Source organism: Convolutriloba macropyga, chromosome 11 (assembly GCF_964194025.1).
Source record: "Convolutriloba macropyga chromosome 11, txConMacr16.3, whole genome shotgun sequence".
NCBI classification, from domain to species: Eukaryota; Metazoa; Xenacoelomorpha; order Acoela; family Convolutidae; genus Convolutriloba; species Convolutriloba macropyga.
The window spans coordinates 8,661,759-8,687,363 of record NC_134478.1 but is presented as its reverse complement, the minus strand read 5'-3'; the positions used below and the strand labels follow the sequence as shown (position 1 = coordinate 8,687,363).

The 25,605-nt window shown below is 35.1% G+C and overlaps 3 protein-coding genes across 4 annotated transcripts in view; 2 read left to right on the top strand and 1 right to left on the bottom strand.

Moving 5' to 3' along the window:
• Positions 1-25,605, bottom strand: part of LOC142349487 (serine/arginine-rich splicing factor 7-like) — a 398,530-nt gene that overhangs the window by 108,780 nt on the left and 264,145 nt on the right. The gene's annotated exons all lie outside the window — the stretch shown is intronic.
• On the top strand, positions 8,779-16,562 carry LOC142350047 (uncharacterized). Its single transcript, XM_075401959.1, has 2 exons — positions 8,779-9,710; positions 16,276-16,562. The coding sequence occupies exons 1-2, from the start codon at positions 9,493-9,495 to the stop codon at positions 16,442-16,444; spliced, it is 387 nt and encodes a 128-aa protein (XP_075258074.1). The 5' UTR covers positions 8,779-9,492; the 3' UTR covers positions 16,445-16,562.
• Positions 20,513-25,605, top strand: part of LOC142349481 (uncharacterized) — a 30,385-nt gene continuing 25,292 nt past the window's right edge. The window contains exons 1-4 of one of the 2 annotated variants that reach the window (XM_075401070.1): positions 20,513-20,937; positions 21,775-21,831; positions 22,048-22,370; positions 24,805-24,927. In XM_075401070.1, the coding sequence (XP_075257185.1) occupies positions 20,565-20,937; positions 21,775-21,831; positions 22,048-22,370; positions 24,805-24,927 (876 nt within the window). In that variant the 5' untranslated portion in view covers positions 20,513-20,564. Of the gene's footprint in view, positions 20,938-21,771; positions 21,832-22,047; positions 22,371-24,804; positions 24,928-25,605 lie in introns of both variants that reach the window. The other variant, XM_075401069.1, reaches the window with a different exon arrangement.

Genomic DNA, 25,605 nt, shown 5'->3' with positions numbered 1-25,605 from the left:
TACTCTCTGATTTCAAAGTACAGTGAAAAAAAAATGAACAAAGCTTTGCTAGGGTTTTTTTCACATCGGTTTTTTCAATAAATTTATTATCAGATTTTCTAAATGGCTTTCCTAATCCATTCGTCTGATCTAGGTTTTTTTTTGTTTAGTCAATGAAAAATTTTAGAACTGTAAGCCAGGCTTTGTCCTGCTATTTTTTTGGTCACAAATATCTGTTAAGCTTAACCTGAGTTCAAAGCTTGTTCGACAGTTTGGGTGAAAGCTTTGAGATCTCGTCTTTCACTCTTATCGCGTTCTACTCAAAGTGCTTTTATACAACACTTGATCAGCAAAAAAAAACGATTAAAGAGGCATTATCGAGAAAAGAAATGAAAAATAGAAACGGGATAAAACCATAAATCAGAATTTTTGATGCCCGGAACTTGATCTTATTGTTCTTGTAAGTCTTAGCTAGCATCTTTAATGGTTTTTGGTGTTGATACTAGCCACTGTATTCTCTCTTAATAATCTGGATTATGTCTGACTACGGAATGAATTTATACAATCAATATTTTTATACAATTATTCTGTTCACGATTGGGATTGAAAGAACAGAATAGTTGAATAAAAAAATTTTGAAGTCCGAAATAATTTGATTACATTCTCTAGTCAGACATACTACAGTTTATTAATGAGAGAGTACAGTGGCTAGTATCAATACCAATAACCATAGAGATGCTGCCTAAAACTTACGAAAACAAAAGATCAAGTAGCGCGCATCTAAAATTCAGCTTAATGGTTTTTATCCCGTTTCTTTCGATAATGACTTTATTATAGCTGCGAAGCTTTAAGCTGAGCGGATCTATATTGCAGCTCTCTGGTTTTTTTTGTTTTGTCGTCTGACGCTCTTTTTCGTTTTACATTTCACACATCAAAGCTGAAAGTCAAATTTTCTGAATTACTTCCTCTCACTAACGGCATTTGCGCGCTTGACGTCATTTCTCACTCTCTATTCATCATACTTGACTTACCTCACTCAATAAAATGACTTTTGCTCTTTAAAACTTAAGCTCAATTTGTGTAAGGTTGTGGTCAAAGGAACTTATATATGTAAGAAATGTCCCTAATGAAAAGGCTTCTGCGCAATGCATTTTAACAAGCTTTATTAATTTATCTCTGAATGTTTATTTGCATAACTTTTTGAGCGGCGTCGATAACTTTCAACTTATATCCATGTGTTTTTATCCCTATTATACGGCACGCAAGTCTATTTTGGCGCAGCTATTGCAGCAATCTGCCGGCTATGTATCTAGATTGTTTTGCTTAGCAGTGGCGGCTATTCACGAAATCTGACGTCTATGTTAATAAATGTTCTAAGTGTATTTGTCACAACCGGGAAGAGTTTGTTATAATGTAGGCATTGGATGCTGTGAGGGATCTGAGTGAGATGAATCTGGTTAATGATCACACCCTGAAATTGGTACTCTTTTATAATATCTTGCCGGTCATGTTACATCCCAATCAATGGATCAGACTCAACAACGATAGTTAATATTGAGAGTATCTACCTCAGCTCTATGTAAATCATATTGTTCTAATTAGTTGAATTTTTAATACCTGTCCTCATCTGCTCAGCAGGCTATTTTCACGACTCGAAGAGAAGTAATCTATTTTAATAGCCGCACAGCGATAGATGGGGCTATTATTGGCCTTCTCTTGGTTTTTTTTATCGTCGTCGCGATTTTTGTTACGACCATATAACGTCACAACCACTTCGAACCTGATTTTTGTTCATTCCTTCATGCAAATTCAACAAGTGCGTGTGTGACGTCACTTTTCGCTCTTAGTGGAGCGAGTTTTTTGTTCATTCGCGTGATTAAATTTTTGATCACACTTGACTTACTCACTCTCAAAAATGACTTCCTCACTTTGAAATTGACTTTTATTTATTTTAATTCAAGATAAGGTCAAATGGGTGTGTGTCACTCTTAAATGAATGTTATTTGAGAGCAGCTAATAGAGGCAGCAAAAAGATTAAGATTTTTAATCAAAATACAACATATCAGCCTTCAAGAATTTTTTTGGGTCCTTCTTTATTACTGTTTTTTTAGACTGTGGATCTATAAAGCTATTGCGGCTATTTTCTGGCAATCTGCCAGCTATGTTTTAAATTGATGCTTCTGCATCGGGATGTAAGAGTCAGTGCCCCACGTGAAAAAGAGTGCTTAATTGAATCTGTTGAACAATAGTCAAAAGCCGAGCAAAAGAGTGGTTTTCTCGTGCATCTTTCTGAGAGAGAGAGATAAAGAGAGATAGAGTCAGAGAGCGATTGAGCGAGTAAGAAAGTTGGATATGAAAGATTCTTATCTAAGCAAGCAATATTTTTGATCAGGTGCATTCTTTTCGAAGTTGTAACTCGGCGAAAGGTGTTTGTCTCAATTATCTTAGCTAGTAAAAATGTGATCTTAGCTAGTAACAACCAAGCACCAATTAAAATGAAAATTCTCTGGTGCTTGGTTTCACCATTTTTGCGTTTTTGGTTGATGTTGACTAGCTTTTTTATTTTTCTTCCCATCTGGGAAGTGTTTGTGGTTGAATTAGTTGTTCTAGGGTTTTGGCAATCTTTGGATTTGATTGATGTTAGTTTTCAATTGTGTTCGATAAAAAAGAGATTATTGTTAATCAAGTTTTGGCTCATTTTGGTTTTTGCTTTCGCCTATTATTTCTGATTTTTAGCTTGTTTTCTACGTGATTATTTATTCGTGTCAATTCCACAGTCTTCTGTTTTTTTACCTCGTTCGACAAAAATGTTTTCTCTGTACCTCAAGTTACAGCTTTTTCAACATTTTGCGTGAAATCTGTTTGATGTCTCTAAGCTATTACCATCTTCTCTCATTTTGCTCAATGTGCTTTTAAGCAGCAGTTGCTCAGCCGAGCGGGAAAAAGAAGATATGTTCTGGTATATTTATTGACATCTACCTCAGCCTCAAAAGCGCATGGTGATGTGTAATTTTTGTTTGTCAGAATTTACGCAGAAAAGATTAAAAAGTTCATAAAGATGTTGAGATAATCAATTTTTCATTTTTTCAAAATTGTTGCATCCATGCTTGGACAGGGGGTTAATTTTGCAGCCTTAAAAGACAGTAAAACGTTTCTAGTCAGTTGTTTTTTCTTTTGTGAGTATTTTAGATGACATTTCGGCTCAAACTTACAATTTAATTAATAATGAAATGCATTGTTTGTCTGTGTTTAGTTGTTTTAATTCTAATCTACGATCATTTTTTACAGAAAAATGGAATCTTTTGTTTAAAAGCCGCCGTCAGCATTTCAACGGCTATTATTTAGGTGGTCTCCTTTTTTTTAATTCGCTTTACCTTTTGATCACGTTTTTCGTTGTACATAAGTCACGATTTTCACGCTTGCGTTCTGGCTTACTTCATTCACTGTTTCAACTGAATGGATCTTAGTTTTTTCACGTATTGAATTACGTAATAAAGCGAATAAGGTCAGAATCAAAAGTGCAAAATCAAAATAAACGGGATGTAAAGCGCGGTCATTAAGTCATTATGCATTAGGTTATCTAAGTTCATAAAAGCGATTGCTAGCTGGCGTTAGTATTATGCTTAGTAGCCTTAAGTTAAGAAGCTGAATTATGCGTAATTTTAGAATCTATCCGAATATGCAGAATTTACAAACATCAAATAAGAAAACTTAGAGAAATTCTGTCAATTTCTATCTCGTAATTTTTTCTGTTTCAATGCCAATGTGCGTCAAGCAGGTCAACGGCGGCTGTTTTACTGCAATTTTCCGGCTAGGTTTGAATATGGGAGTGGTGGAGTGGGACTTTGATCAGTAACTTAATGCAACGCAGTGAAGAAAACAAGATCACTGTGACGGTTTGTTAATATGAAAATTATGAGTACTTTACAGAGCTCAAAAATTGAGAATTAGCCTGTTTTAAGAAAAAATTTATTATTGGCCAAACGTTTTAGTTGGTTTTTGCTGTCATTGTTTTGTTTTTCTTATTTCTTTTTAACCTAAGATTGAACCTAAGATTAAGATTGTAGCCTTGCTTTTTTAGTTTAACATGTGTGACTTGATATCCTTCCATGCTTTCTGCAATTGTGAAAAGCGTTTTTAGTTTGTTCATTTTTTTTTACAAATTTGATTCTAATGGGCGATTGCAATGGAGTGACTACATTTTTATTTTCTAAGATCCAGGTGCGTGTTTTCTGTCCTCATTATTTGAAAAGTTTGCTTCAATACTCGCGTTGCGCTCGTCAATTCCCATCAAAAGCTGACAAATTTTGTGAACTTATGACCATTTTTAATAGTTCGACAGAGATTTCGTGATTTTATGTCTCCATTAGAATTGAAATTTATCTAAAGTCATAGATTACTGATACATTCGAATTTGTTGATTAATAGCTGCGAAGCGATAGCGGGGGATATTATTGACTTTCTCTTGGACGTAGTGATTTTGGTCACGCCCAAACAGGAAGTGGATCGTGGACTAGTGGTATTTCGACATGATATTTTTTCACTCTAATTTTGAATTAGAGTGAGAAAACGGCGTTTGAATAAAAATTTGCTTTCTCGCTAGTGGGGTTTTGTTCGCATGCGGCATTTTGACATTTATTTTTACTGTTTTTCAGTTTTTGGAATGATTTTTTCTAAGTGGTTTACCTAATCGAATCATTGTCCATTCTAGTTCGTTTTTTATTCCGACGATATGACTTCACAATCACCACTTGAAATCTGCTTATTGTTCATTCGTTCATGCAACTTAAACTGAATTGCGTGCGTGACGTCTTTTTTCACTCTTAGCGGAGAGTGTTTTTTTGTTCATTCGCGTGAGTTAATTTTTGGTTACACGTGACTTACCTCACTCTCAAAAATTACTTCCTTACTCTGAAATTGATTTTCCTTTGTGTTAATTCAAAGATATAAGGTCAAATGAGTGTGTTACTCTAACTGAAGGGTATTTTAGGGCAGCTAATAGAATCTGCAATACGTTAAACATATTCTTAAAATACAACAATTCGAGTTTATAAAAAAGTTATTTTGTTGGTCTGCTTCTTGTACCATCTTTTGAGACTGCAGATCTACAAAGCCATTGCGGCAGTTTTCTGGCAATCTGCCAGCTATGTTGAAATTTTTGTAGTATTCCATTCGGCGGGGGCAATAATCCAAGAGCAAAAATTGTTGCTTCCTTATGTTTTTATTTTTCTATGTAGAAACAGTTAACACAGCATTTTCAATTCCAGCACTTATTTGATAGCTCTTGGTCTTGATGGGAGATTTTGCCGGATCCTTTTTCTGACTAAATTGAATTTTCGTCAAGAAAGTGTTTGCCTAAGTGTGAGTTGCTGTGAAGTTCTCTCAATGTTTTACTGGCCTTAAGTTGCACTTTTCATGAAACTGTCAGAAATTTATGGCACCAAGAGCAAGTTTTGTTGATGTAGGCAACACCGCGCCCCCTCACAATTCTCAATTTTTGAGGCCCCTCACTTAGTGATGCCAGCATTCCTAAAGTTCAGCTAGCTGCTGGCAAAGCTAACTCGAATGAGAAGCAATTATTGTAAACGTGTGTTTTTATGCAATTTTTTTGCTTGACCGTTATGCTTTTCTTCTAGAATAATCTTTGACTTCTCCAGTGACTTTTTTACGCAAATCTTGGTTTTTGAGTTGTTTCATTTGCTTTGACTCCGAAATAAAGTTCGTTGTTCCAACAAAACCGATTGTTAGAGAGTAGATGACAAGGCCGAGTGGTTAATGCCTCCGTCGACTCAGGAAGTCGGGGCTCAAATCTTATCTTCGGGTGATGTTTTTCCACCCATGAAAAGTTTTTTCTGAGCTACGGCACCAGAATTGCGTCGCCTGTCATTCGAGAGCAATTTTTCCGACGTTTGTCGGTTTATGTTTTTATTTAGCTGTGAGAAAGATTTTTGCACTTAAAATTGCAGACAGATGACATAAGTAGCTTCCATTTCACAATTTTCAGATCTTTAGTTTTAAGCTAAGAGTTTTTGAGAACTTACTGAACAATTATTTTGATATTTAGTGAGAATCAAGAAGCAAATTGATTACGATTTATCGAATTTCTTGCAATGAGTTTTGTACTTTTTTTACCATATAAAAGACAAAATTTGAGTCAAATTTCAGGCTTTGCGTCTGAAGTGAGGTAAATTATAACTAATATTTCGTTTTTCTTGGCAAATCTATATCGGTGCATGTCTCTGCTTGAGTGAAATAGTAAACAGTTTGAGAAGAGACCTAATATCGAAAATTTTATTTGCTGCTTGATTCTTTGCAAAGTGAAACTCCTTAACATCTAGATTGACATTAAATTTCTGGTTTTGCTGGATTGAGTTTCGTCCCAAAAATTAATTAACGGGCTATTTTAGTATCGCTCTGTACAATCTTAGCCCACATTTCTTGAATTAAGAGTAATGTTTTCGTCTTTGGAATAACTGAGATCTACGAGAAGCCCCAAATGTCAGGGTGGTCTTGTGGTCAAGTTTGAGATAAATGCTTTTTGTAAATGGTTAAACAGTAGTTTTTCTTGCCTGAGTTTAAAACTTGTTACTCAAATTGATAGTTGTTACTTTTTTCTTGACACTCAGAATTTTGGACACTACTGTGCTGTTAAGATGGAAGCAAGATGTTTTAATTTCTCCTCTCCTTTTTAAAGGTGTTCGACAGTTGAACTGAATAAAAAAGAGGGAAAAGTTGTCATACTATTGAAATTCCGAGCTTTTTACATTATTTTCCATTGGTAATTACTTGGGTATGGGGCGTTGTATGCACACCACTGTATGCTCACAACCGCCCATTTCAGATTTAGTTTTAATGGTCAGAGAGGAATAATGATCTGCAAGAGTGATTTGTTCATCAGAAATGTTGTTTTTGATTACAATAAGCGCTCCAACATGTTTTACAATCATCAGTTGTTGCTGTTTATTCGATATATTTGATGTTTATTTAATGTTAACAATTTTAGTCTCGTTTGTTCTAGCTGAGAATTTAAGGAAGTCAACCATGTGATACGTCTTAAGTATTCATTTTTGATGAATCTCTGATGTTCAAATCAAACTTCATTTTGCAAATTAGAAGTGACCTCGGAATATTAATTTAGAGGTGACCTCAGCTGAATATTTTTAGTCTGACGTTGCTTTAATGAAGTTTCCGGAGAAGAATTATTCCGTGCGATTTTTTGAAGAGAAATGGAAAGCTTTAAGTTTCCTTTTTCGCGCTCGTGATTTTTGCGCTTTGTTTTGTTTTTCATCTTAGATCTCAATTTATGTGCTGGTTAGAGGTTATTTTGTGCATTTCAGTTTTTGTCTTGGATCTATTGGGCATATTTGTTTGTTTCAGTAGAAAAAAATTGTAGCAAAGACAATTGAAGTTTCATTTTCATCACTTGCTCTTTTCAGAGTCGAGCAAATCATTTTATTGCCGTTTGGTCAATTTGCTTTGGTAAGCTTGTTCATTGTTTTTATTTAGTTTAAAAACTGAATGAAGTGGTTGATCATACGAAAATCAAACTGAACGACAAATTTGAAAATTTGTGGGAATAGGTAATTGTGGAAAAGTATTTTTTTACTCTCAGATTTTATGGACATTTTTGGGTTCAATGACAATGAAACTTCTATAAGAACTGAATTATACTATTCAACTGTTAATTGCATTAGTTAGTTATTGTGTTCTTAGAAAAATTTCGGTTCGTGCTTTTAATTTTCACCTCTACAAAGTGAACTTTTTGCCTTGTGTTCCTTTCCGACCGCATTCTGATAATCTTTAAGCTGTTAGAGGTGATGAGGACGAGCTGTCTTGTTTTACTTTGGTGCTCTGGATTTACTCGTTCTTGTTTAAAATATTTTGTTTCTCAGTGCTAATCATTTAGAGCCTTTTTGTTCATATCAGCGTCCTATAGTTATCGTTGTCATGAGTCATTGTTTGGTTACGGCGTAAATTGCTCACAAATGATTAAATAAATGCCATTGAAGATACGAGTCAAGCACAGTCAAGGTTCCTTCAAGCGTCCAGTGAAACGAAACTTCATATATCTTGTAAAGACATGCAACTTCTTAATTTTCTTGACCATACTTTTGATGCATGCGCAAAAGCGTGTAAGATAAGTTTGCTTTATAAATCGTGACATGTTTTGATGAGGCAAAATCCCTAATATGCTATATTGTGGTAGAGTTGTACTGTAAGAGAAAAGAGCAGCCTGCAATAATAACTGCAGCACGTGTTGGCTCAATTCAATTTGGTTGATTCAGTACTGAAAAATGAGGTTTCCGATGGGATATTTCTGTTTCAGTAATGATATCTCATGACACCGAGGTCCGTGTATCGACGTTTTCTTGCCTAGAATCTTGGCATGATATTGTTAATTGCTGTCGAACGACGTTTAAAGCAATGATTGTAAACGTGTGTCTTTTTTATGCAAAAATTTTGCTGGACTGTTTTTGCGCTTTTGTTCTAGAACATTCTGCTTGGGTGACTTTAGTTCTTCATTTTGGAGTGAGCTAAGCTCTTGTTCTGTAATAAAGCGATTGTAGCGAAAAGAAGGCAAAGGCGTTGTGGCTGGGTGATTAAGATGACAGTCTGCCAACGTGGAGGTCAGTGGTTCGAATCCCTGAGAGGTTAATTTTTTGTGCATTTCGAAGCTACACCCCCTCTAAATTACCACCCCCCAACTTGTCGTTCGAGAGCAATTCCTCCGACTTTAGTCGGTTTATGTTCAAGATATTGCTATGTTCGTTTCCCTCTAGGAATGCTCACTTTGGTCTAACCTCGTGTTTAATTGTAATATTTTTTAGACTGAGAATGATCAAATGAGGCGATTGATATCCTCTTTTCTGGGCAAATTAATTGACACTCTACCCGGACAGAAACTAGGTCCCTATCTGCCAGTTCCTTACTTCTTCTTTCTCGGTGCTGGTCTTGAGTGGTTCATGATCAATGTGAACATTAACGGGATAAATTTTTACGAAGTCATTAAGAGAAAGAATTTAGAAATTTACAACGAGCAGCAGAAACGACAGGCGATTAGAGATAAACTCAATAAACAGATTGAGATATCGGAGGGAAAATCTCCTTTCATGGGAAAATAAGTTTCATCGAGAAATACTGCTGTTTACAGAGAGATTGAGACATGTTAGAATAAAAGCGTTCTCTTGGAAAAAATCAGAGATCGATTACTTGAAATTTTTCTGAGTTTCTTTTTAGAATGTTTTCTCAATTAACCTCATTTTAAGATAGATCAATTTTTCCAATTAGCGAAACATTGTGATAACTTCCAAGTAATAATTTCAAATTAACCCCATTATTGAGATAACCCCAGTTTCTGATCACCGTTACTTGAAATACTATAATCACAATTTCCTTTTCTGGATCGATTACGCTGAAGTTGTTCACTAACTATCCAGAGTCATCAGTCACAACCAGAGTGTTACGTCAAGTTTTTTTTGAGATAACCAGAAGTAATTTTGTCCTAATTTATCTATGGCACCGGCTAACAGAAGAACTCCAGCGTCGGAAGTTGCCACCAAAATTCCAGACGTTGTGTTACGCCTGGAGAGAGATGCAGAATTTTTGTGTAATTTGTCTACGAAAGAGTTCAATGACATTGTGAGACAGGAGGACATTTCAATGCGGGCAGTTGATGCTTTGAAGAAGAAACGGAGAATGCTTAAAAATAAAAGCAATTCTGATAACAGAAAGTTAGTTATCAAATATATCTATTTGATTTGCTCATTTTTTGAATGAAATAAGTGGTGAAATGGTTGGTTGAGTTTAGTTTCAAGAGAACCACTGAATGCGTGCTGAACAGATAAAGTGCAAAAACAGTTGAATTCAATTATTGATGATCCTTGATAATAATTTAACGAACAGAATTAAGTTCGCTTGTGTAGTCGAGAGGTACGGTGAATGTGTGCTTGTATGGGAGATCTAATAACTATAGCTTCAGTTCCATAATCTTCCCAATCTTGTCTGAAAATGACAACAAAACAGTACTGTTGCTCACAAAATGAACTTTCTGAAATTTAGGTGAGACGTAAGAAAATGTTGGAAAACAGGACAGTGTTTCGCTTGTGCTAATTCGCTGCAATGACGCAAATTGCAATTATTTTTGTCAAAGCTTCAATATGAATATGGCAGAAATGTTTTTAAAACGTGTTTTGTAAAATTGGATAGATGGACAAATAGATAAGACGTTCAACTATCTATGTCTTTTTAGTTGCTCTCAATCAAAGTTTAGCAATTGTCCTCTTGGTCTTTTTAAAGGACCGTCTCGACTGATTGATTTCTCCTCTTGAGATTAGACTTTTTGGGTGCCTTTTTCACGCTTGACTCCTGTGCTATTTTTTATTCGCTTGACCAATAAACGGTTTAAACATGTAGCGCTCGTAGGTCATTAAATGGCAGTCATACCTCTTACTAGTCGCTGAGTTCGAGGAAACAATTTCAGGTTGTGAAGGGCGGTTGTTAGCATTGAAAGTTTGACTCCCCTCACCCCCCCCCCCCCCCTCAGTCACGCCTTCCCAATTTTTTAATTGCTCTTGAACGAAGCTCATAGTAATTATTGTAAACGTGTTGGTCTTTTTATGCAAATTTTTTGCTTGGCCATTTTGCGCTTTTTCTTCTAGAACATTCTTTGACTTCTCAAGTGACTTTTTCACGCTTTCGTTCATTTTTGAGTGATCTCTATTGCTCTCACTCCGAAGTGAAGCTAGACTACAGGCTACAGTCCCTGAATTAAATTGCCTCGCCTGTCTTTGAAGAGCAGTTCATCGGACATTAGTCTGTTTATGTTTACACTTCAAATCTTTGTAGTAATCTGAAATAAGCTTCAAGAGCAGCCTTTTGAGCAACCAGAGATGCCATCCCCCCTCCGGCTGAAGGAGAGCGCAATTGATTCTCCTCACGCCTGCCATTTGAGAACAGTTCTACTGATGTTAGTTGGTTGTTTCTGGCGTTTGTCAATAAAACTTTGATAATTTGGAAAGCAACAATTGCATAGACATAAGTGGTATCTTAAGAAGGCATGCACTTTTGTTGAAAAATGCAGGGCTGTTCTTCTGGGTGTTCAAAAGGCTGCTCTTTAAGCTGAGTATTTATTACTGTACCTCTTTTAAAAAAAACTAAAGGTTTTTAACTTCCGTTCTTAGAGATCTCTTTGAACCTTAGGTAATTGAAAAAGTCTACACATTTTGAAATTGCAACCCACACAACTGATTTTCAATGTTGAAGAATGATACTCATGAGCAGCTGATTTTTTAGTTTGGAAATTGGTTTCGAGTCTCACTACTCATTGGGTGAGATGACGACGTAATGAAATTAAGGATTGCTTTTCCTTTTCACGTTGAATAAATCTAGACTCAAATTTCCCGTATACTTGGCTTAGTTTCCGTCAACGTATTTAGAGATATTGGAGGGGGCTCTGGCAGGTATCTTGAGCGCAGTTCCTTGAATAGCGGTTACTGAAATTGACTGCACCAATCCTCAGAAATAAATTGTTTTGTCAGCAATAACAAACATTCTCTTCAGCGTCTTTTTGAACATTTTTGAGCAACTTACGAGCACTACAATAGCACATGGAACAAAAAAATGCCTCTTTCTGGATTTTTTTTCATGTGGCCAGATAAATTGTTTGGTTTCACTCGCAGCTGTAGTGCTCGGGAGTTGCTTATAAGCGTTTAGGAAGACGTTAAAGAGAAGGATGACTTTTTTGCTGTTTTTTTTTTGCAATTCAAGATTTTTTAAATGGTTTAGCAGTTTCTCTCCACGAAATGGCCCAGTAAATCTCCAGAATCGCTATCCAAGAAATTGGGTTCATGATACTGGCCAGAGCCTCCTGATATTTCTAATTGCGTTTATGGAGGTAACTAAACCAATGAGAGGGGAATTTTGACCTCAGTTTTTTCCAATTTTTATAGGAAGAAAGCAATCCCTATTTTAATTAAGTCGTCGTCTTGACCAATCAGTGGGGAGACTTGAAACCCACTACCAGACTAAAAATTTAGGCTGCTCATAAGGGTTATACCTCAACCTTAAAACTGGTTTGTGTGTTAATGATACTGGCCAGAGCCTCCTGATATCCCTAGTTGCGTTAATGGAGGCAACTACCCCAATGAGAGGGGAATTTTGACACCAGTTTTTTCCAATTTTCACAGGAAAAAAATCAATCGCTACTTTAATTAAGTCATCGTCTTGACCAATTAGTGGGAGGACTTGAAACCCACTACCAGACTAAAAAATTAGGCTGCTCATAAGGGTTATACCTCAACCTTAAAACTGGTTCTGTGGGTTAATGATACTGGCCAGAGCCTCCTGATATCTCTAATTGCGTTAATAGAGGCAATTACCCCAATGAGAGGGGAATTTTGACTCCCGGTTTTTCCATTTTGTTTAGGAAAAAAGCAATCCCTATTTTAATTAAGTCGTCGTCTTGACCAATTAGTGGGGAGATTTGAAACCCACTACCAGACTAAAAATTTAGGCTGCTCATAAGGATTATACCTCAACTTTAAAACTGGTTGTGTGGGTTGAATTTCATAGTTATTTGTGAACGTGTAGATAATATGATTTCCTGTGATATGTTGATAGTTTCGAAAAGGCTCTTCATATTGAAATAAAGGAAATTATGTGGCTGATGTAAAATGCCCTTAACTGCTTGTGTACGTGCAAACAATATATGATTTAGGTAGGCGACGGAGAGTTGATATTTGCTGTTTTAGGTATTAAATAGATATTTTTTTTGCTGAGTTATTTGCTATTAAATAAATATTTTTTTTGCTATGTTTTAAGTATTAAATAAATAAATATTTGCTGAGTTATTGTTGTCGTTGAGATTATTATTGAATTGAAGTCAATTGAAGACATCTCAATCTAATTGACGATTTTCAGGTCTCAGTCTTTTCATTTGCATTTTGGATAAATCAGCTTTAAGGCAGAGAATAACATCAATTTTTTTTACTCTTTTTGACTTTTATGTGCCTTCATTCATCCTTCGGAGATTTTGCGGATATAGAAGGTTTAGTTATGCTGTTTTTTGTATTAAAAATTTTCATTTTATCATATTATTCTAAAATGATTGTTTTTGGCGAAAAAGTTTTTGATAACTTGAAATTTCTCGCCTCTTATGTTCATTTGTGCTTTCATTTAATTTGCTAAACAAAAGCGTTAGAAATTATGCACAACATATATTGTCGATACTACTCTATAAGAACGCAGGAATTTAATTGTATAGATACAATTATAGAATCGTCACACTTTGGTGATTTATATTCAATCTTTGAATTAGAACTTAATTGACTAACTTGTTGAAGTGCCGCGATGATTAAGTTTTTGCGGTTTTTGTATAACTTTTATTTTCTGAATCTGAGCGTCTTTGTGCTGATCAAATTTCTGTTCTCATGCTAAAGAAATTGACCATTAATGAATCTTTCAAATTTTTCTACTAGGCAATGGCTTAAATTAAAAATCCTTGGCTAATTAAGTATTAAACCAAACAAGGCGGCTCGGTAATGTGCAATGGCACATAAGGTTCCGACCCCGCCCATCCGCAATTTTGGCATAATTGTCTACCAAATGAGGAACAGATAGAAAAACCCAAAAATTATTTTTTGCGAATCCCAAAAAAGCCTAAGTCTTTTTCAAAAATTCTGTATGAACGATAAGATAGCCTCCAAAGCAAATAACTCAGTGGAGTAAAAATTGATGCATTAGATTGCTATAATATGTCAATATTAAGAAAGCGAGTCAAGACGAACAGCAAAATCAAACAACAACAAACATTAATTACATCAAAAAATTTATGTCCCTCTTAAAAACTAAATTTAATAACAAAGTCAACATACCGTCAGATAAACCTAAAACTAAAAAAATAACTTATAAATCACCAGAAAACATATGCGAACAGTCCATAAAAATGTTTGGTAACAATTATACAAAAGAGAACAAAAACAGTAAAGTAAAAAAATTAACTTATTTTTTTGAAACAGTTAACTTCAAAGTAATAAATACCATTAGGAATCAATTAATATTACCACAAATTTACGATTACCACTGCTTCTATAGAAGGGCATTAGGACCTGTCCTCATTCATTTTTTAAAGCGGCTAAAGAGAACAACAAAGAACAAACAAAATTTCAATTGAAACTCGCCAGAAAACGCGGTCAAAACCGTCAAGCCAAATTTTGGCACTCAAAATATATTTGATTGCGCCTTCTTCAAACAGCTATAATGTAGTACATGGCCAGTCATTAGTAAGACTAGGTAACAAGTAGACAAAAAAGCGAAGTGCTAAAGTATGTAATGCTTTTAATTTTTTTTTTCGAAACAAAATTACATTCAATGTCATGAAAGGCATTAATTACAAAAAGAGCTATTTAAATAGGGTCGTTTATTCATGAAAAGGAAGCCCTCGAGACCTGTAATTATCCAGAATATTTCTTGCATCTACAAAAAGAAGGTCAAAAATGACAAAAATCAAATTAATTTACTTTTTTTTGTGAAAAACAGGTGTCGAAGCCATTAAGGTCATAACAAATTCTTTAAAAAAAGATTTTGGGACACCAATCCCTTTTATTCCCTTGACACCCATAAGGTCATATTTGACCTGTAATTAACTAACGAGATTAGGTAACAAAAAGAAACAAAGAACAAAATTGCGAAGTTAGGTGTTTTTTTTTTAAATTTTGGAAAACGATTGTTTTCAAAGTCATGAAAGCCATCAGCTATCTACTAATATCAGAATATCAGTTCTTCTATTCTTCCATGAAAAGCCAATGAAAGCTATCACTATACAGGAAATTTCATACGACCGATACGACAAAGTATAAATGACAGTTAGAGACAAAATTAAAAAATTCAATTGATTTCTTCAAGAAAGAGGCGTCGAGGCCGTTAAAACGATGATGTATATCTTTCAGGATTTTAATATGATCAATTGGGCCTTATTTTGAATGCTAATAAGGTGACATGAGAACTGTCAATAATGTGATAATGCGACAAAATTAGAAAACGTGAAAAACTGGCAAATATCAAAACAAACAAAAATCTGAAATCTTGTAGTATCAAAGCCAGAAAACAATAACTTCAGGCTTAAAACTGCAACCGAGAATCAATGTTAAATCAGTAGAAAGAAGAAGCAGTCTATCTTTGCTGACACTAAGCTGGAAGTTGAACAAATTGAGAAAAAAAATAGAGGAAAACTTAATTAAGCCATTATTTATTGAAAAGTCAATTATTTTTTAAAAAAGAAACGACCATAAACTTTCAATTAAAAAACTAAATGCATTAGCTTGGAGCTGCTTAGCAAGCAAATTGGTTGGACCTATCACTCCTGAGCTTTGATTTGATATGTTCTGTTCTTTATTATTAAAAAAAAACTCTTTTTATTTTTTAAAAAAAGACCGACTGATTACAACCCGATTTTTTTTGGACTGTAACAGTCCAAGAGTGGCCCAAAATTAGCCCTGCTAATACTTATTGTCCGTTAGGAACAATTGATTTTTGGAATGTTGTAGATATAGATAATTTGTTAGTTGAAAACTCAAAATAAATTCTGCATTTTTGATAATCAACGAGTAAAGTTAGCAAAAAACGGCAAAGTTTTAACTACAGTGCACTCTCAGCGGACTCTGAAGTAGAAATAGCCCCCTCTGAGTCTACAAAGATTGTATGAGTGTTGTTTGGGGGTGTACTGTCGGCAAATTTAATCAAAGTTGACTAAAGTAGCTTATTTCGTGCTGTTTTTGATGAAAAAGGCTAAATTTTGAAATGTTTATCCAGATTTTTTGACCAAAAAAATTAAATCAAAACAATCAACAATGCTTGTTCGTCTTCAAAAATAAAATCAACGACACTATTCTTAAAAATTATAACAAATTTTAGCAAAATTGACGAAAATTTAGGCAAAATTCCGGAAAATGTGAATAAAAACAACGTGAATTCACTATTCTTTTCTCAGAAGTTTAAACCTCGATAACTCCCTGTAGAAAACGAAAATTAAAAAAATCTTTTTAATTCCATATTCTACGCTGGACGAGCTTTCTAATGATACCAGTCTCAACTCTCTACGATGAATATATCGAGCGGCGAAAATTCACGGAACAAAAAAAAAACCCATTTGAGTATATAGTTCCTCCCCCCTCAAGAGGGTCGGAACAACAATGTTCAACCCTTAGTTATAAAACAAACAACGTTGAATTCATTCACCAAGGCCGTTGTCTAACAATTTAAATGATATTGTTTTAAAAAAAATGTCTTCTTTTGTTGCAGGAGTCACATAATGGAGGAGTTTTCAGAGGCGAAAGAGGAACAGAAGAAACTACTAGAAGAGATTCACAGTCTAGAACAGGAAAATGAAGAGCTTGAACGGATTTCACGGGAATATGCAGTAAGGAATGAAAATGAGAGGAGGAACTTAAATATATTGGCTAATAGGTGACAAGTGTATTTTCGAATTGACATTATTTTAATTGAGATGTTTTTAAAAAAATGATAGAATTCAGATCAATTTGTTTATGGAAACAAAAATATCTAATTTAGTTTTGAGAATTGTAAAATTTATTTTAAGGAGATAATAGGAAAGCACTTTCCAGAAAGGAAAAAGGAGTTTCAATTGAAATCAAGGACGCTTGTATGATTCTGCGGAAGTTCGCTCAAGTATATCATAATATCATACCTTACAGTGCTTCATATGCTTGGATAGGTAATGTTTGCTATCTTAGATTTTCGATTGATGAATTTAGTTTTCGATTGATTTGGTGCAACAAAAGAAGTAGGACATAGGTAAAATAATAAATATATAATTAATTCTTTCAGTGTTAATAGTCAGTGACCACCGTGGAGCTCTCTTTCAAAACTACTGAGTCAAAAGTAAGGAATAAAAAACTGCTATGGGTCAACACACTGCAAATGCAAATTTATAAAACATTCCAATTTAGTAAAAAAAAAGTATTGTATTTTGTATTTTAAAAGTTTTGTATTTTTTTGTAGGCCGAATTCTGATATGTCAATGAGAAAAAAGGTCATAGGGTTGGGACTAGAGGAATGACAAGGGTCATTGTTCTCCCCCTGTTTCCTGCTCGGCGCATTCGACGGGATGTAACCAGCTCTTACAAGAAACGAGTAGATGTTAGAAAACATTTACCATGAAATTTTAAAAGGTATTCTCAAATTTGAGTATCAGAGAATATAGTAATCTCTTAAAGTTGTGAACAAAAGATTGAATTTGCTGTTCTGATGTCAAATCATTCCCCAAAAGATTTGTTGAAATTAATGAATTACATGGTCTAGTACCACTACATTTAAGGCTAATTGTAGTTTTTTTCGCTCTGAAAAGTACTATTTTAGTGATCCTTGAGCCATTGATCTAGTCCTATAACTCAGATTAAAATAATTTTGAAAAACTGGGGAGTTCAGTTTAGCACAAGACCGCAATACGAACCTGAAGTGATCGTAGATATGAAGCTTGTAAACATCTAAAACTTTACAAGACCGGTAACAATTTTCGACCGACTCGTATTTATGTCCAAAATGAACAGCTAGAAAGAACTTTTTCGTTTTTTTTAAAGGAACAAGTTAAAGGTAATTTTAGATTTTTCAGGGGAGATAACAAATAAATAGACATTAAAAAAACAAACAGATTATAAATGACAAATTTAAGGATTCTTTCATTTTTTCAAAATGTTTTGAAATGAGCGACTATCTTTAGAACGAATTCAAATAAAATTGTCCCTTATATCAGACGAAGTAGGCCATAAGCAGCAAGTTGCTCAAAATATGCAAAAATTTCGAAATGCGGTAAAGTTAACCAAAGTTAGTACAAGACGGCCGAATTTTGTCACAGCAGGTATTTGGAACTGAAATCTTGAAATCTCTAGTAAAAGTTTGTGGCAAAATTATTATAATGATACAACATATCTTAGCCAAGCATCACCTAAGAAACAAAAATTGTCTTATTAAAAAACACGAGGTCAAGTTCTAGCATCAAGTTCTCTAATTTTTGTAAATAATAAAATTTTTCTAATTATCACAGAACAAGCAGACAGTATTTGATTAATCATGACTCTCAATGAGCTCTTGTTTTTGAATTTTAGAATATTGATAATGATGGCGGAGATTGGTTACTGTGTTTAAAAACGCAACACTCTCGCCCAAATACTGCGGTTAATGTTTTTCATGGAACCGCTGTGTAAAAAACCAAATTCTTCTGTTTGGTCTTTACGTTCAATGGTTACGTTACAAATTGGCAGTTGACTTTACAATCTTGTTCCATCTATCTACTTCAGCGGGATAACGGGATGAATCACCTGAAGGCTTTTCGTTTAAAGTTTCACGGGCCGTTAAGGCAGGACCAAGAGAAGTATTCTTAAATTTAAAACTTGGTTAGCGTAATTCATTCCATTGTAGGTTATCTTAAAGGGCGTAATTGATATCTTGTACTTCTGTTTATTTCGAAATTAGACTAAAACATTTGTTCTACTCTGAGTATTTTAACAGTATTTTGTCCCAACGCTAAATTGTATAATTTTGATGCCCCTGTAGATAATTAAAAAGCTTTGAAAATTTTTTGGTTCAGATCAGGGCTTTAGACAGATTTTAAGTTGAAAAATTAAAGTACTGGTTTTTATTTTAAAAGTCGGTTCTAGTTAAGATTTTAATTGTAGCAATACGTAGTTAAAGTGCAAATTGCGCGAGTAAATTTACCCGAGGTTGCCATTTTTATTCACAGCCATATTTTCGAGATTAGTATTATAAGCGTCTGTTTACATTTGAAAGAAGGAAAGAATTAATTTCGTTGTTGATTAATAAACAAGCAACGTGGACAAATAACGAGATCAGAGTGATCTTCTTTTTCAATTTGCCCAATAAATTACTGACAACGATGACTTGATAAACCTTCGTTCAGTACATGCAAAATATAGCACAAATTAACAAATTATTCAGATAGGACATCAATCCAATAAACTAGAGTAGCACATGTTCAACATTGTTGGTCGCTTCAGTTAAAAACGAATCTAATTAGCTCGTAGTTCGACACCAGATATGAGTTTTTCAATTTATGACAGAAACTTGTCACCTCAGCTTGGCTACCATTCTCTAAATTAGCGGGAATTATCTGCATTATCTTTAATTTGTTATATATTTTAGCACCTCTAAAACGTATTGAATTGCGCTCCAACTTCTTTTTACAAAATAGTTCTTTTTAGCAAGTTTAGAATCCCTCTTCTGGTTTTCCGGTCGTTCGATTTAAATTGAAACAAATTATTGCAGAAATATTGCTGGTGTAGACCATTGATTGATTTCAGAACAAATCTGGTTAATTCGTATATGTGTAACTCGTAGATAGTCAACAACGAGTGCCTCATAAAAATATCATCGCAGTGATCGCCTTTTTTTAAAATTGTTACTTTTAAAATTTTTTTCTGCAGTAGGTAGATCGGTAGAAGCGCTGAGTAGGTACAGCAACCATAAACCAAGGCACCATATTGAATTTGTGGTATCACATTCGAATTGTATTAAGAAATTAGTTGATTCCGAGGAACATAATGTCTGTGTTTTGCTAGTATACCACATTGTTTACTTAGCTTACTTTGCACACGATCGATGTGAGCTCGATATTTATGACAATAAGCAAATTTAATTCAACTTTGCATCAAGTTTAGAGCTATCCTTCACAATTATCCACGATGTTTGTCTTTGAGGAAGTGTGGACAACATTGACAAGATTTTGTCAGTTCTGTCCACGCCGTTGCTGCTATTCATGGTATTAACTGCGATAGTAAACAACATGTCAATTAGACCGAAATTGAAGGAAACTGTTTCCAAGGTGGATAACAATGACATTTAAGAAGTTGTGACGAAGTATGGTCGCTGTTGTCCACGAAAGGTTAAACCAACCCCAAAATTCACATATTATAGGTTTGCAACCTAACGAGGAAATTTGCCTTTAATTTCGAATCAGAATATAGGAACATTTTAAATTTTTTTTCAGTATTTCTTTAAAGATTTTAAAGTAAACAGTTGTTTCTTAAACTTAGTTGATTTAGTTAATATGCAGTTGTATCATATATTTTATGATGAACCCGAAGCTCTAGGGGCATTTTATACTTGTGTCAAAATTTTAAACTTAAGTTTGGTTGTTTGCGACACTTAGCATTGAGTTGATATAGAATGATTTGTGATAACAGTTCATGGAATTCTGGTTTTATGTGTCTGTTGTTCCTAACAAAGGAGGACTACTTGATTATAGAGGGTGGGGTTTGATTTGCTAAATTTGATGTGTGAGAGAAGCAAATGTATAACATTCTTATTTCGAACCATAATACTTGCGTTCTTTGCGGTAAAATATTGAACATTCAACGAAATCCAGAAGCCTAGCACTGGGCTCTTGGAACAGGAAAGCGTACCTTGCCTTCCAAAAAAAATAATTACTGCAAGAATGAACCAGTTATGAACTTCAAATGATCAATTTTGTAAATGTGAACTAAAAGTATTAATTTTCAGAGTTATTATGAAATTATTCGTGTTCAAGATCATTCCTGTTCGCTAAATTGTGCAGTATGTCGCTTCGTCGTATATTCAACTTTCAAATGCACAGCAGAAAATGGAGCAGATTCTTTTCTGTACTCCCAGTTGCACAAAAATGTCCATTATGTGGCCATCACAATACTTATAACAGTTTTGATACGGCACTTAGGAGGTATCAATCGTCGGCTAGTGCTGCAATTCGGCCAGTTAAACTTCTGCCCAAAAGTGAACCAAAAGAATTGACTGAAATTTTGATGCAGTTTGCGTCCCAAAAACGCCCCAAGAAAGAAAGGTCCGTGACGCCGTTACTGTCGATGTCATACTCAAGTGCAACCAGTACTAATTCCTTGGCGGATGTACTGTCTTCTATGGCTAATAATAGGATCAATGATAATCTATACAGAAGTAAGTTTATCTAGTTTGTCAGATGAATAATGAATTAACCACCTTTTATTAACTTGAAACAAAATTTATGGATTTTTTGCAACAAACTGAAATTTTCATCACTTTTGAAGCCACGCAATAGCTTTGTATTTCTCTATTTTGAATTATTACAGTTATATGACGTTATCAACGGTTCATTTTCAACCAGTGGAGTAGTGTTGTTCTCTTTCACGCATATGCTTTTCATTTACAGACTTAAATGACAAAGGTTTTCGTGCTCAATATGTGCCATGATAAATTAATGCGCGTTGTGGTAAAAGTTTTTGGTACTCTTTGCGTGGAAAATGAGCAAAATTTTAAAAATATGTGATAAAAAACGACATCATTTTGCGAATAAGGACTCCTCTCCACTTCATTTTGCATCTCGTAAACACCTCAGCTCATGCGTGTGCAGCTTGCATACAAGTTTAGCCCGAAAAATAAGTTTCTAGGCCAGTAAATTGGGTACAAGTCCTCCGAAATTGTCCAAAAAGTGAATTGTCCGAAATTGTCCAAAGTGTTAGCTGTTCAAACAAGCTAAACGCTTTAGGTTATAATAAAATTTTTGGGAAGTATGAAAAGTTCACTTTTTCAACAAGATAATGTGGGAGGTACTTGAATGGGCAGTATGTTGTCCGATCTGAACAGAAGTAAAGTTTTTTTGGGCGTTTTTGATCCAGTGATTCAGAAGCACCGTTACTTTTCGGCTACCAAGCCACTGATTCAAATCGGATTTATTAAAAGTTATATTTTGAACCAATTTTAACGCTCTAGTTGTGCTGTTTCGACTTCGAAAGAACTTAGTATCTGTTTTAGCAGAGGTTGGTTTGGATAAAGAACCGACCAGCTTTCGAGGAACAACGCTGCCTCTGTCGGGTATGCAATTTAACTTTGTCCGTTGGGTTTTTTTAATAATCAGTATAAATATAAGTGACGAAGATAAGTAACTTGAACTCGAGTACAATATTAATAGTTGAAAATTTTAAAATTGATCGATTCACTGCCGAAAATTCAATCACATTTATTGAGATCTTAAGTTGGGATGACAAAACAAAGCAACGATTTGTCTCAATTTTGCAAATTGTTATCTAGAAAGTCTAAAGGTGGACTCAATTCGGTTGGACATGCTGGAGGTGAATGAGCTGGGCAAGTTTCTCTACTGGAAACCTGAACAGATTGACGAAGCACTGAAGAAACTCAAGACAATGATGAGGAATTATCAGTCTCTTCAGGATAGTTGTGAACGAAAGGAGGAATTAACTGAAGATGTGATGGCTTGTAGAAAATTAGTCGCGGTGAGATTATGCGCTAATCGATCAGCGGATGTTTACTTGAAGCTGGTTTCGGACAAAAAGAAGATAGCAGCAGTCTTTGATGACTCGAACTTGGATCTCTTCCGTGACTTCGTTCTACAGGTAAAGCGTTTAATGCATAATGGGTCTTTTGATCTGTGTAATTGGGTAGTAATATAAGTCATTTAATTCAATTTGATTGAAGCTACATCTTTCCTTGAGAGTCAAGTGGGTGTTTATTAATAGCCGCACAGCGATAAAAGGCTATTATTGGCCTCCTCTTGGTTTTTACATTTCGAAGAATTTGAATTGTATTGGGGCACTGTCTTTTTTTAAGATATGTTCACACATTTTCATGATTTTTGAAGTCAAATTGGAGTTGTGATTTTGGTCACGGCGAAACAGTAAGTGGAGCGAAAAAAAACGAGTGGTTTGCGGTGTGATTTTTTTTCACGCCGCAATAACTTTAAAGTAGAGTGAGAAAGCGGTGTTTGATCAAAAATTCGCTTTCTCGCTAGTGATTTTTTGTTCAGATGCGGCAATTTCACTTTGATTTTTACTGTTTCGGTTTTTTGGATCGGATTTTTTCTTAATGGTTTTCCCAATCCATTCATAGTTCATCCTAGGCTGTTTTTTATGTTCGAACAAATTTCCTTTCCTCGTTAGTGGTTTTTTGTTCACATGCAGCATTTTGACAGTGATGGTAGTCGCTTGTGTTCAATAGCCGCGAAGGCTAATATTGGCCTTCTCTTGGTTTTTTTTATTTCTTCGTCAAGATTTTTGTTACGACCATATGACGTCACAACTACTTCAAATGTGCTCTTTGTTCATTCGTTCATGCAAATTTAAGTGAAGTGCGTGCGTGACGTCATTTCTCGCTCTTAGCGGAGCGAGTTTTTTTGTTCATTGGCCATTCGCGTGATTAAGTTTTTGGTCACACGTGACTTACCTCACTCTTAAAAATGACTTCTTTTGAATTGAATTTCTTTACTTTAATTCAAAGAGATAAGGCCAGTGGATTGTGTGTCACTCTAAATTAAGGTTATTTGAGTGCAGCTAATAGAGGCAGCAATAACTTTTTTAAAGACGAAAATATTAATTTTAGGTATGCTTGGTTGGGGAAATCATGGTGAAAATCATTTCTAAGTTCAGTCGATTCTCAAAGTTTTCTTGCGATCAGCCTTGTGCCCACAAATCACCATGGTGCCCGCGAAATTGAGTATTTGCCTTTTATTTATTCCCAGAAACCCTCACAATCGGGTATTCAAAATTTCGTCATCATCAACCCACACAATCGGGTTGAACAGAAGAAGTGAGCGTTGTCCCCACTCATTAGGTGACAAACAAATTCGCGCACAGCAATAACTGGGCAACTAAAATTGGGAGAGCCAAGACTGTAAATTAACCATTGTGTGGCTGAGGGTGTTGTCGCAGGAATGAGTCTCATAACAGGGGATCTCTGGCGATCAGCATTGTGGCTGAACCTCTCATTAAAGTCACTGAGACTCCTTGAGATAACCGATTTTGGGCAATTGATAAACCAGCTGGTGGAAAGTTTCTGTTATCGGCAAGCAAGGCTATACATTTCAAAGTTTTTCGAACCAAATCTGAGAAGCCCCCGAAAGATTCAAACGCGAGTGGTACAAACTGGATAACTATTTCGGCACATTTTTGGGCACATTGTTCGTATTTCCTATCTTCAGCGTTTGTCAGAGCAAAACCACACCTCCTCGCGGCATCTGAATTAGACTGGGCTGCAGTGGTGAAGTTATGGTTACGTCTAACGCAGATGGTTGTCCCGCTGACTAGCTGGGCAAGTATATGTCTCCTGGCCTTGAGTTATTATCTGGAATCAAATTTTTCTGTTCGCAAACGGGTGATAAGTTTGCGGTCGAGCAAGCAGTAAATATTCTATCCCTCACTCTATTGTGCCGCGATATCATATCCCCCGACCATGACTGCTTAAAACGTGATCACCCAGCTTGTCCAGTCTGTCGTTTTAACATTAAGGGCATTTTCGTTCCTCAACGTATAACGCAACACCAATCCAATCAAAGTTTCTTTACTTACAAATTACTTGGCCAGTGTCCGAAAAGGTAAATTTCAATAAATTTTGCTTTTTGTGGAAACAAAACTATTTTTAGTATATATTTTGCCCTAATTGTATTAGTAATTACTTGAGACCAAATTTGAAGGCTTAATTTTTTTTTGAATTACACTAATGGTAATTGCAAAACCAATAATTATCCTCTGAATCCACAATTAGTTTCGAGATCGACATTTCTGAAATTAATCACCAACGTGATTTTACGCCACACTGAAATATATTAAACTATTTTCCGTATTTCTTTTCTCGCCACTCATCTTATGAAAATTGTGGCGAGAAAAGAGTGGAGGAAAAGATAGTCTAATAAATTTCAGTGTGGTGTAAGTAATACAACTGTTGTTATGACAACCAGAAATGATTAATTACCATTACACAGTTCGACAACGAGTCAACAACGAGTTCGATTTGGCATGATATTCAACCTGGTGAATATGAAAATGTTTGTTTCAGTTTGAGGCTCTTGAATTGGGCGAGGATTTCAAGATGTCCAGATTGTCTTTGCTCTTGTCTAAGTTCTTCACCTTGCTGGAGAAGGAAGCATCATTTGTAAATCTGAGTCCTCAAATGATACAAGTTAGTAGCTTATCGTTTAATGGATCGAATCGAAGTTTAAGCGATAGCTGGGAACGACCAGTACTGGCATACAACGGCTGGATTTTTTATTATTCCAAGATGACATGTAAGAGAGTCGCGTCATAAAGCACCGATTAAAAGAGCCCAAAATTTATTAATAGCGGACGTCAGCCTCTCAAAGGCTATTATTTAGGTGCTCTTTTAATTCCACTCGAAGAAGACTATTGGAGACGTGTCTTTTTCAATTTGCAGGAGTGATCGTGAAAGAAGGAACATCTGCTAACCTTAAAAAAATATATTAATGATAATTGCTTGACTGCTGAATAGATACATATGAAGAGTGGAATAAAAAGAGCATTTAACTGCCCTCAAACGGAGTTTGTAGCAATTACGTTAATCCTGCTTCTCTTTTTAATAGCGACCACTGTTGGGGATATCGTGGTTTTTACGACTCGAAGAGGAGTATTGGTTTTAAGGTTTTCTTTACCGGAAGCACTATTCGTTCAGACGGCGTTTTGACCTAAAAGCGAAAGAGTGAAAAAAATAGTGTGTTAACTAATTTGTTTTGTCTGAGCGAGAGAAGTTTTTTGATCTGCGAATGAATTTTCGACTTTGAAAAAAACATCAATGACCTCTACGATGAGGGTGAAATGCTGCCGGTTGAAGCTCACACAGAAA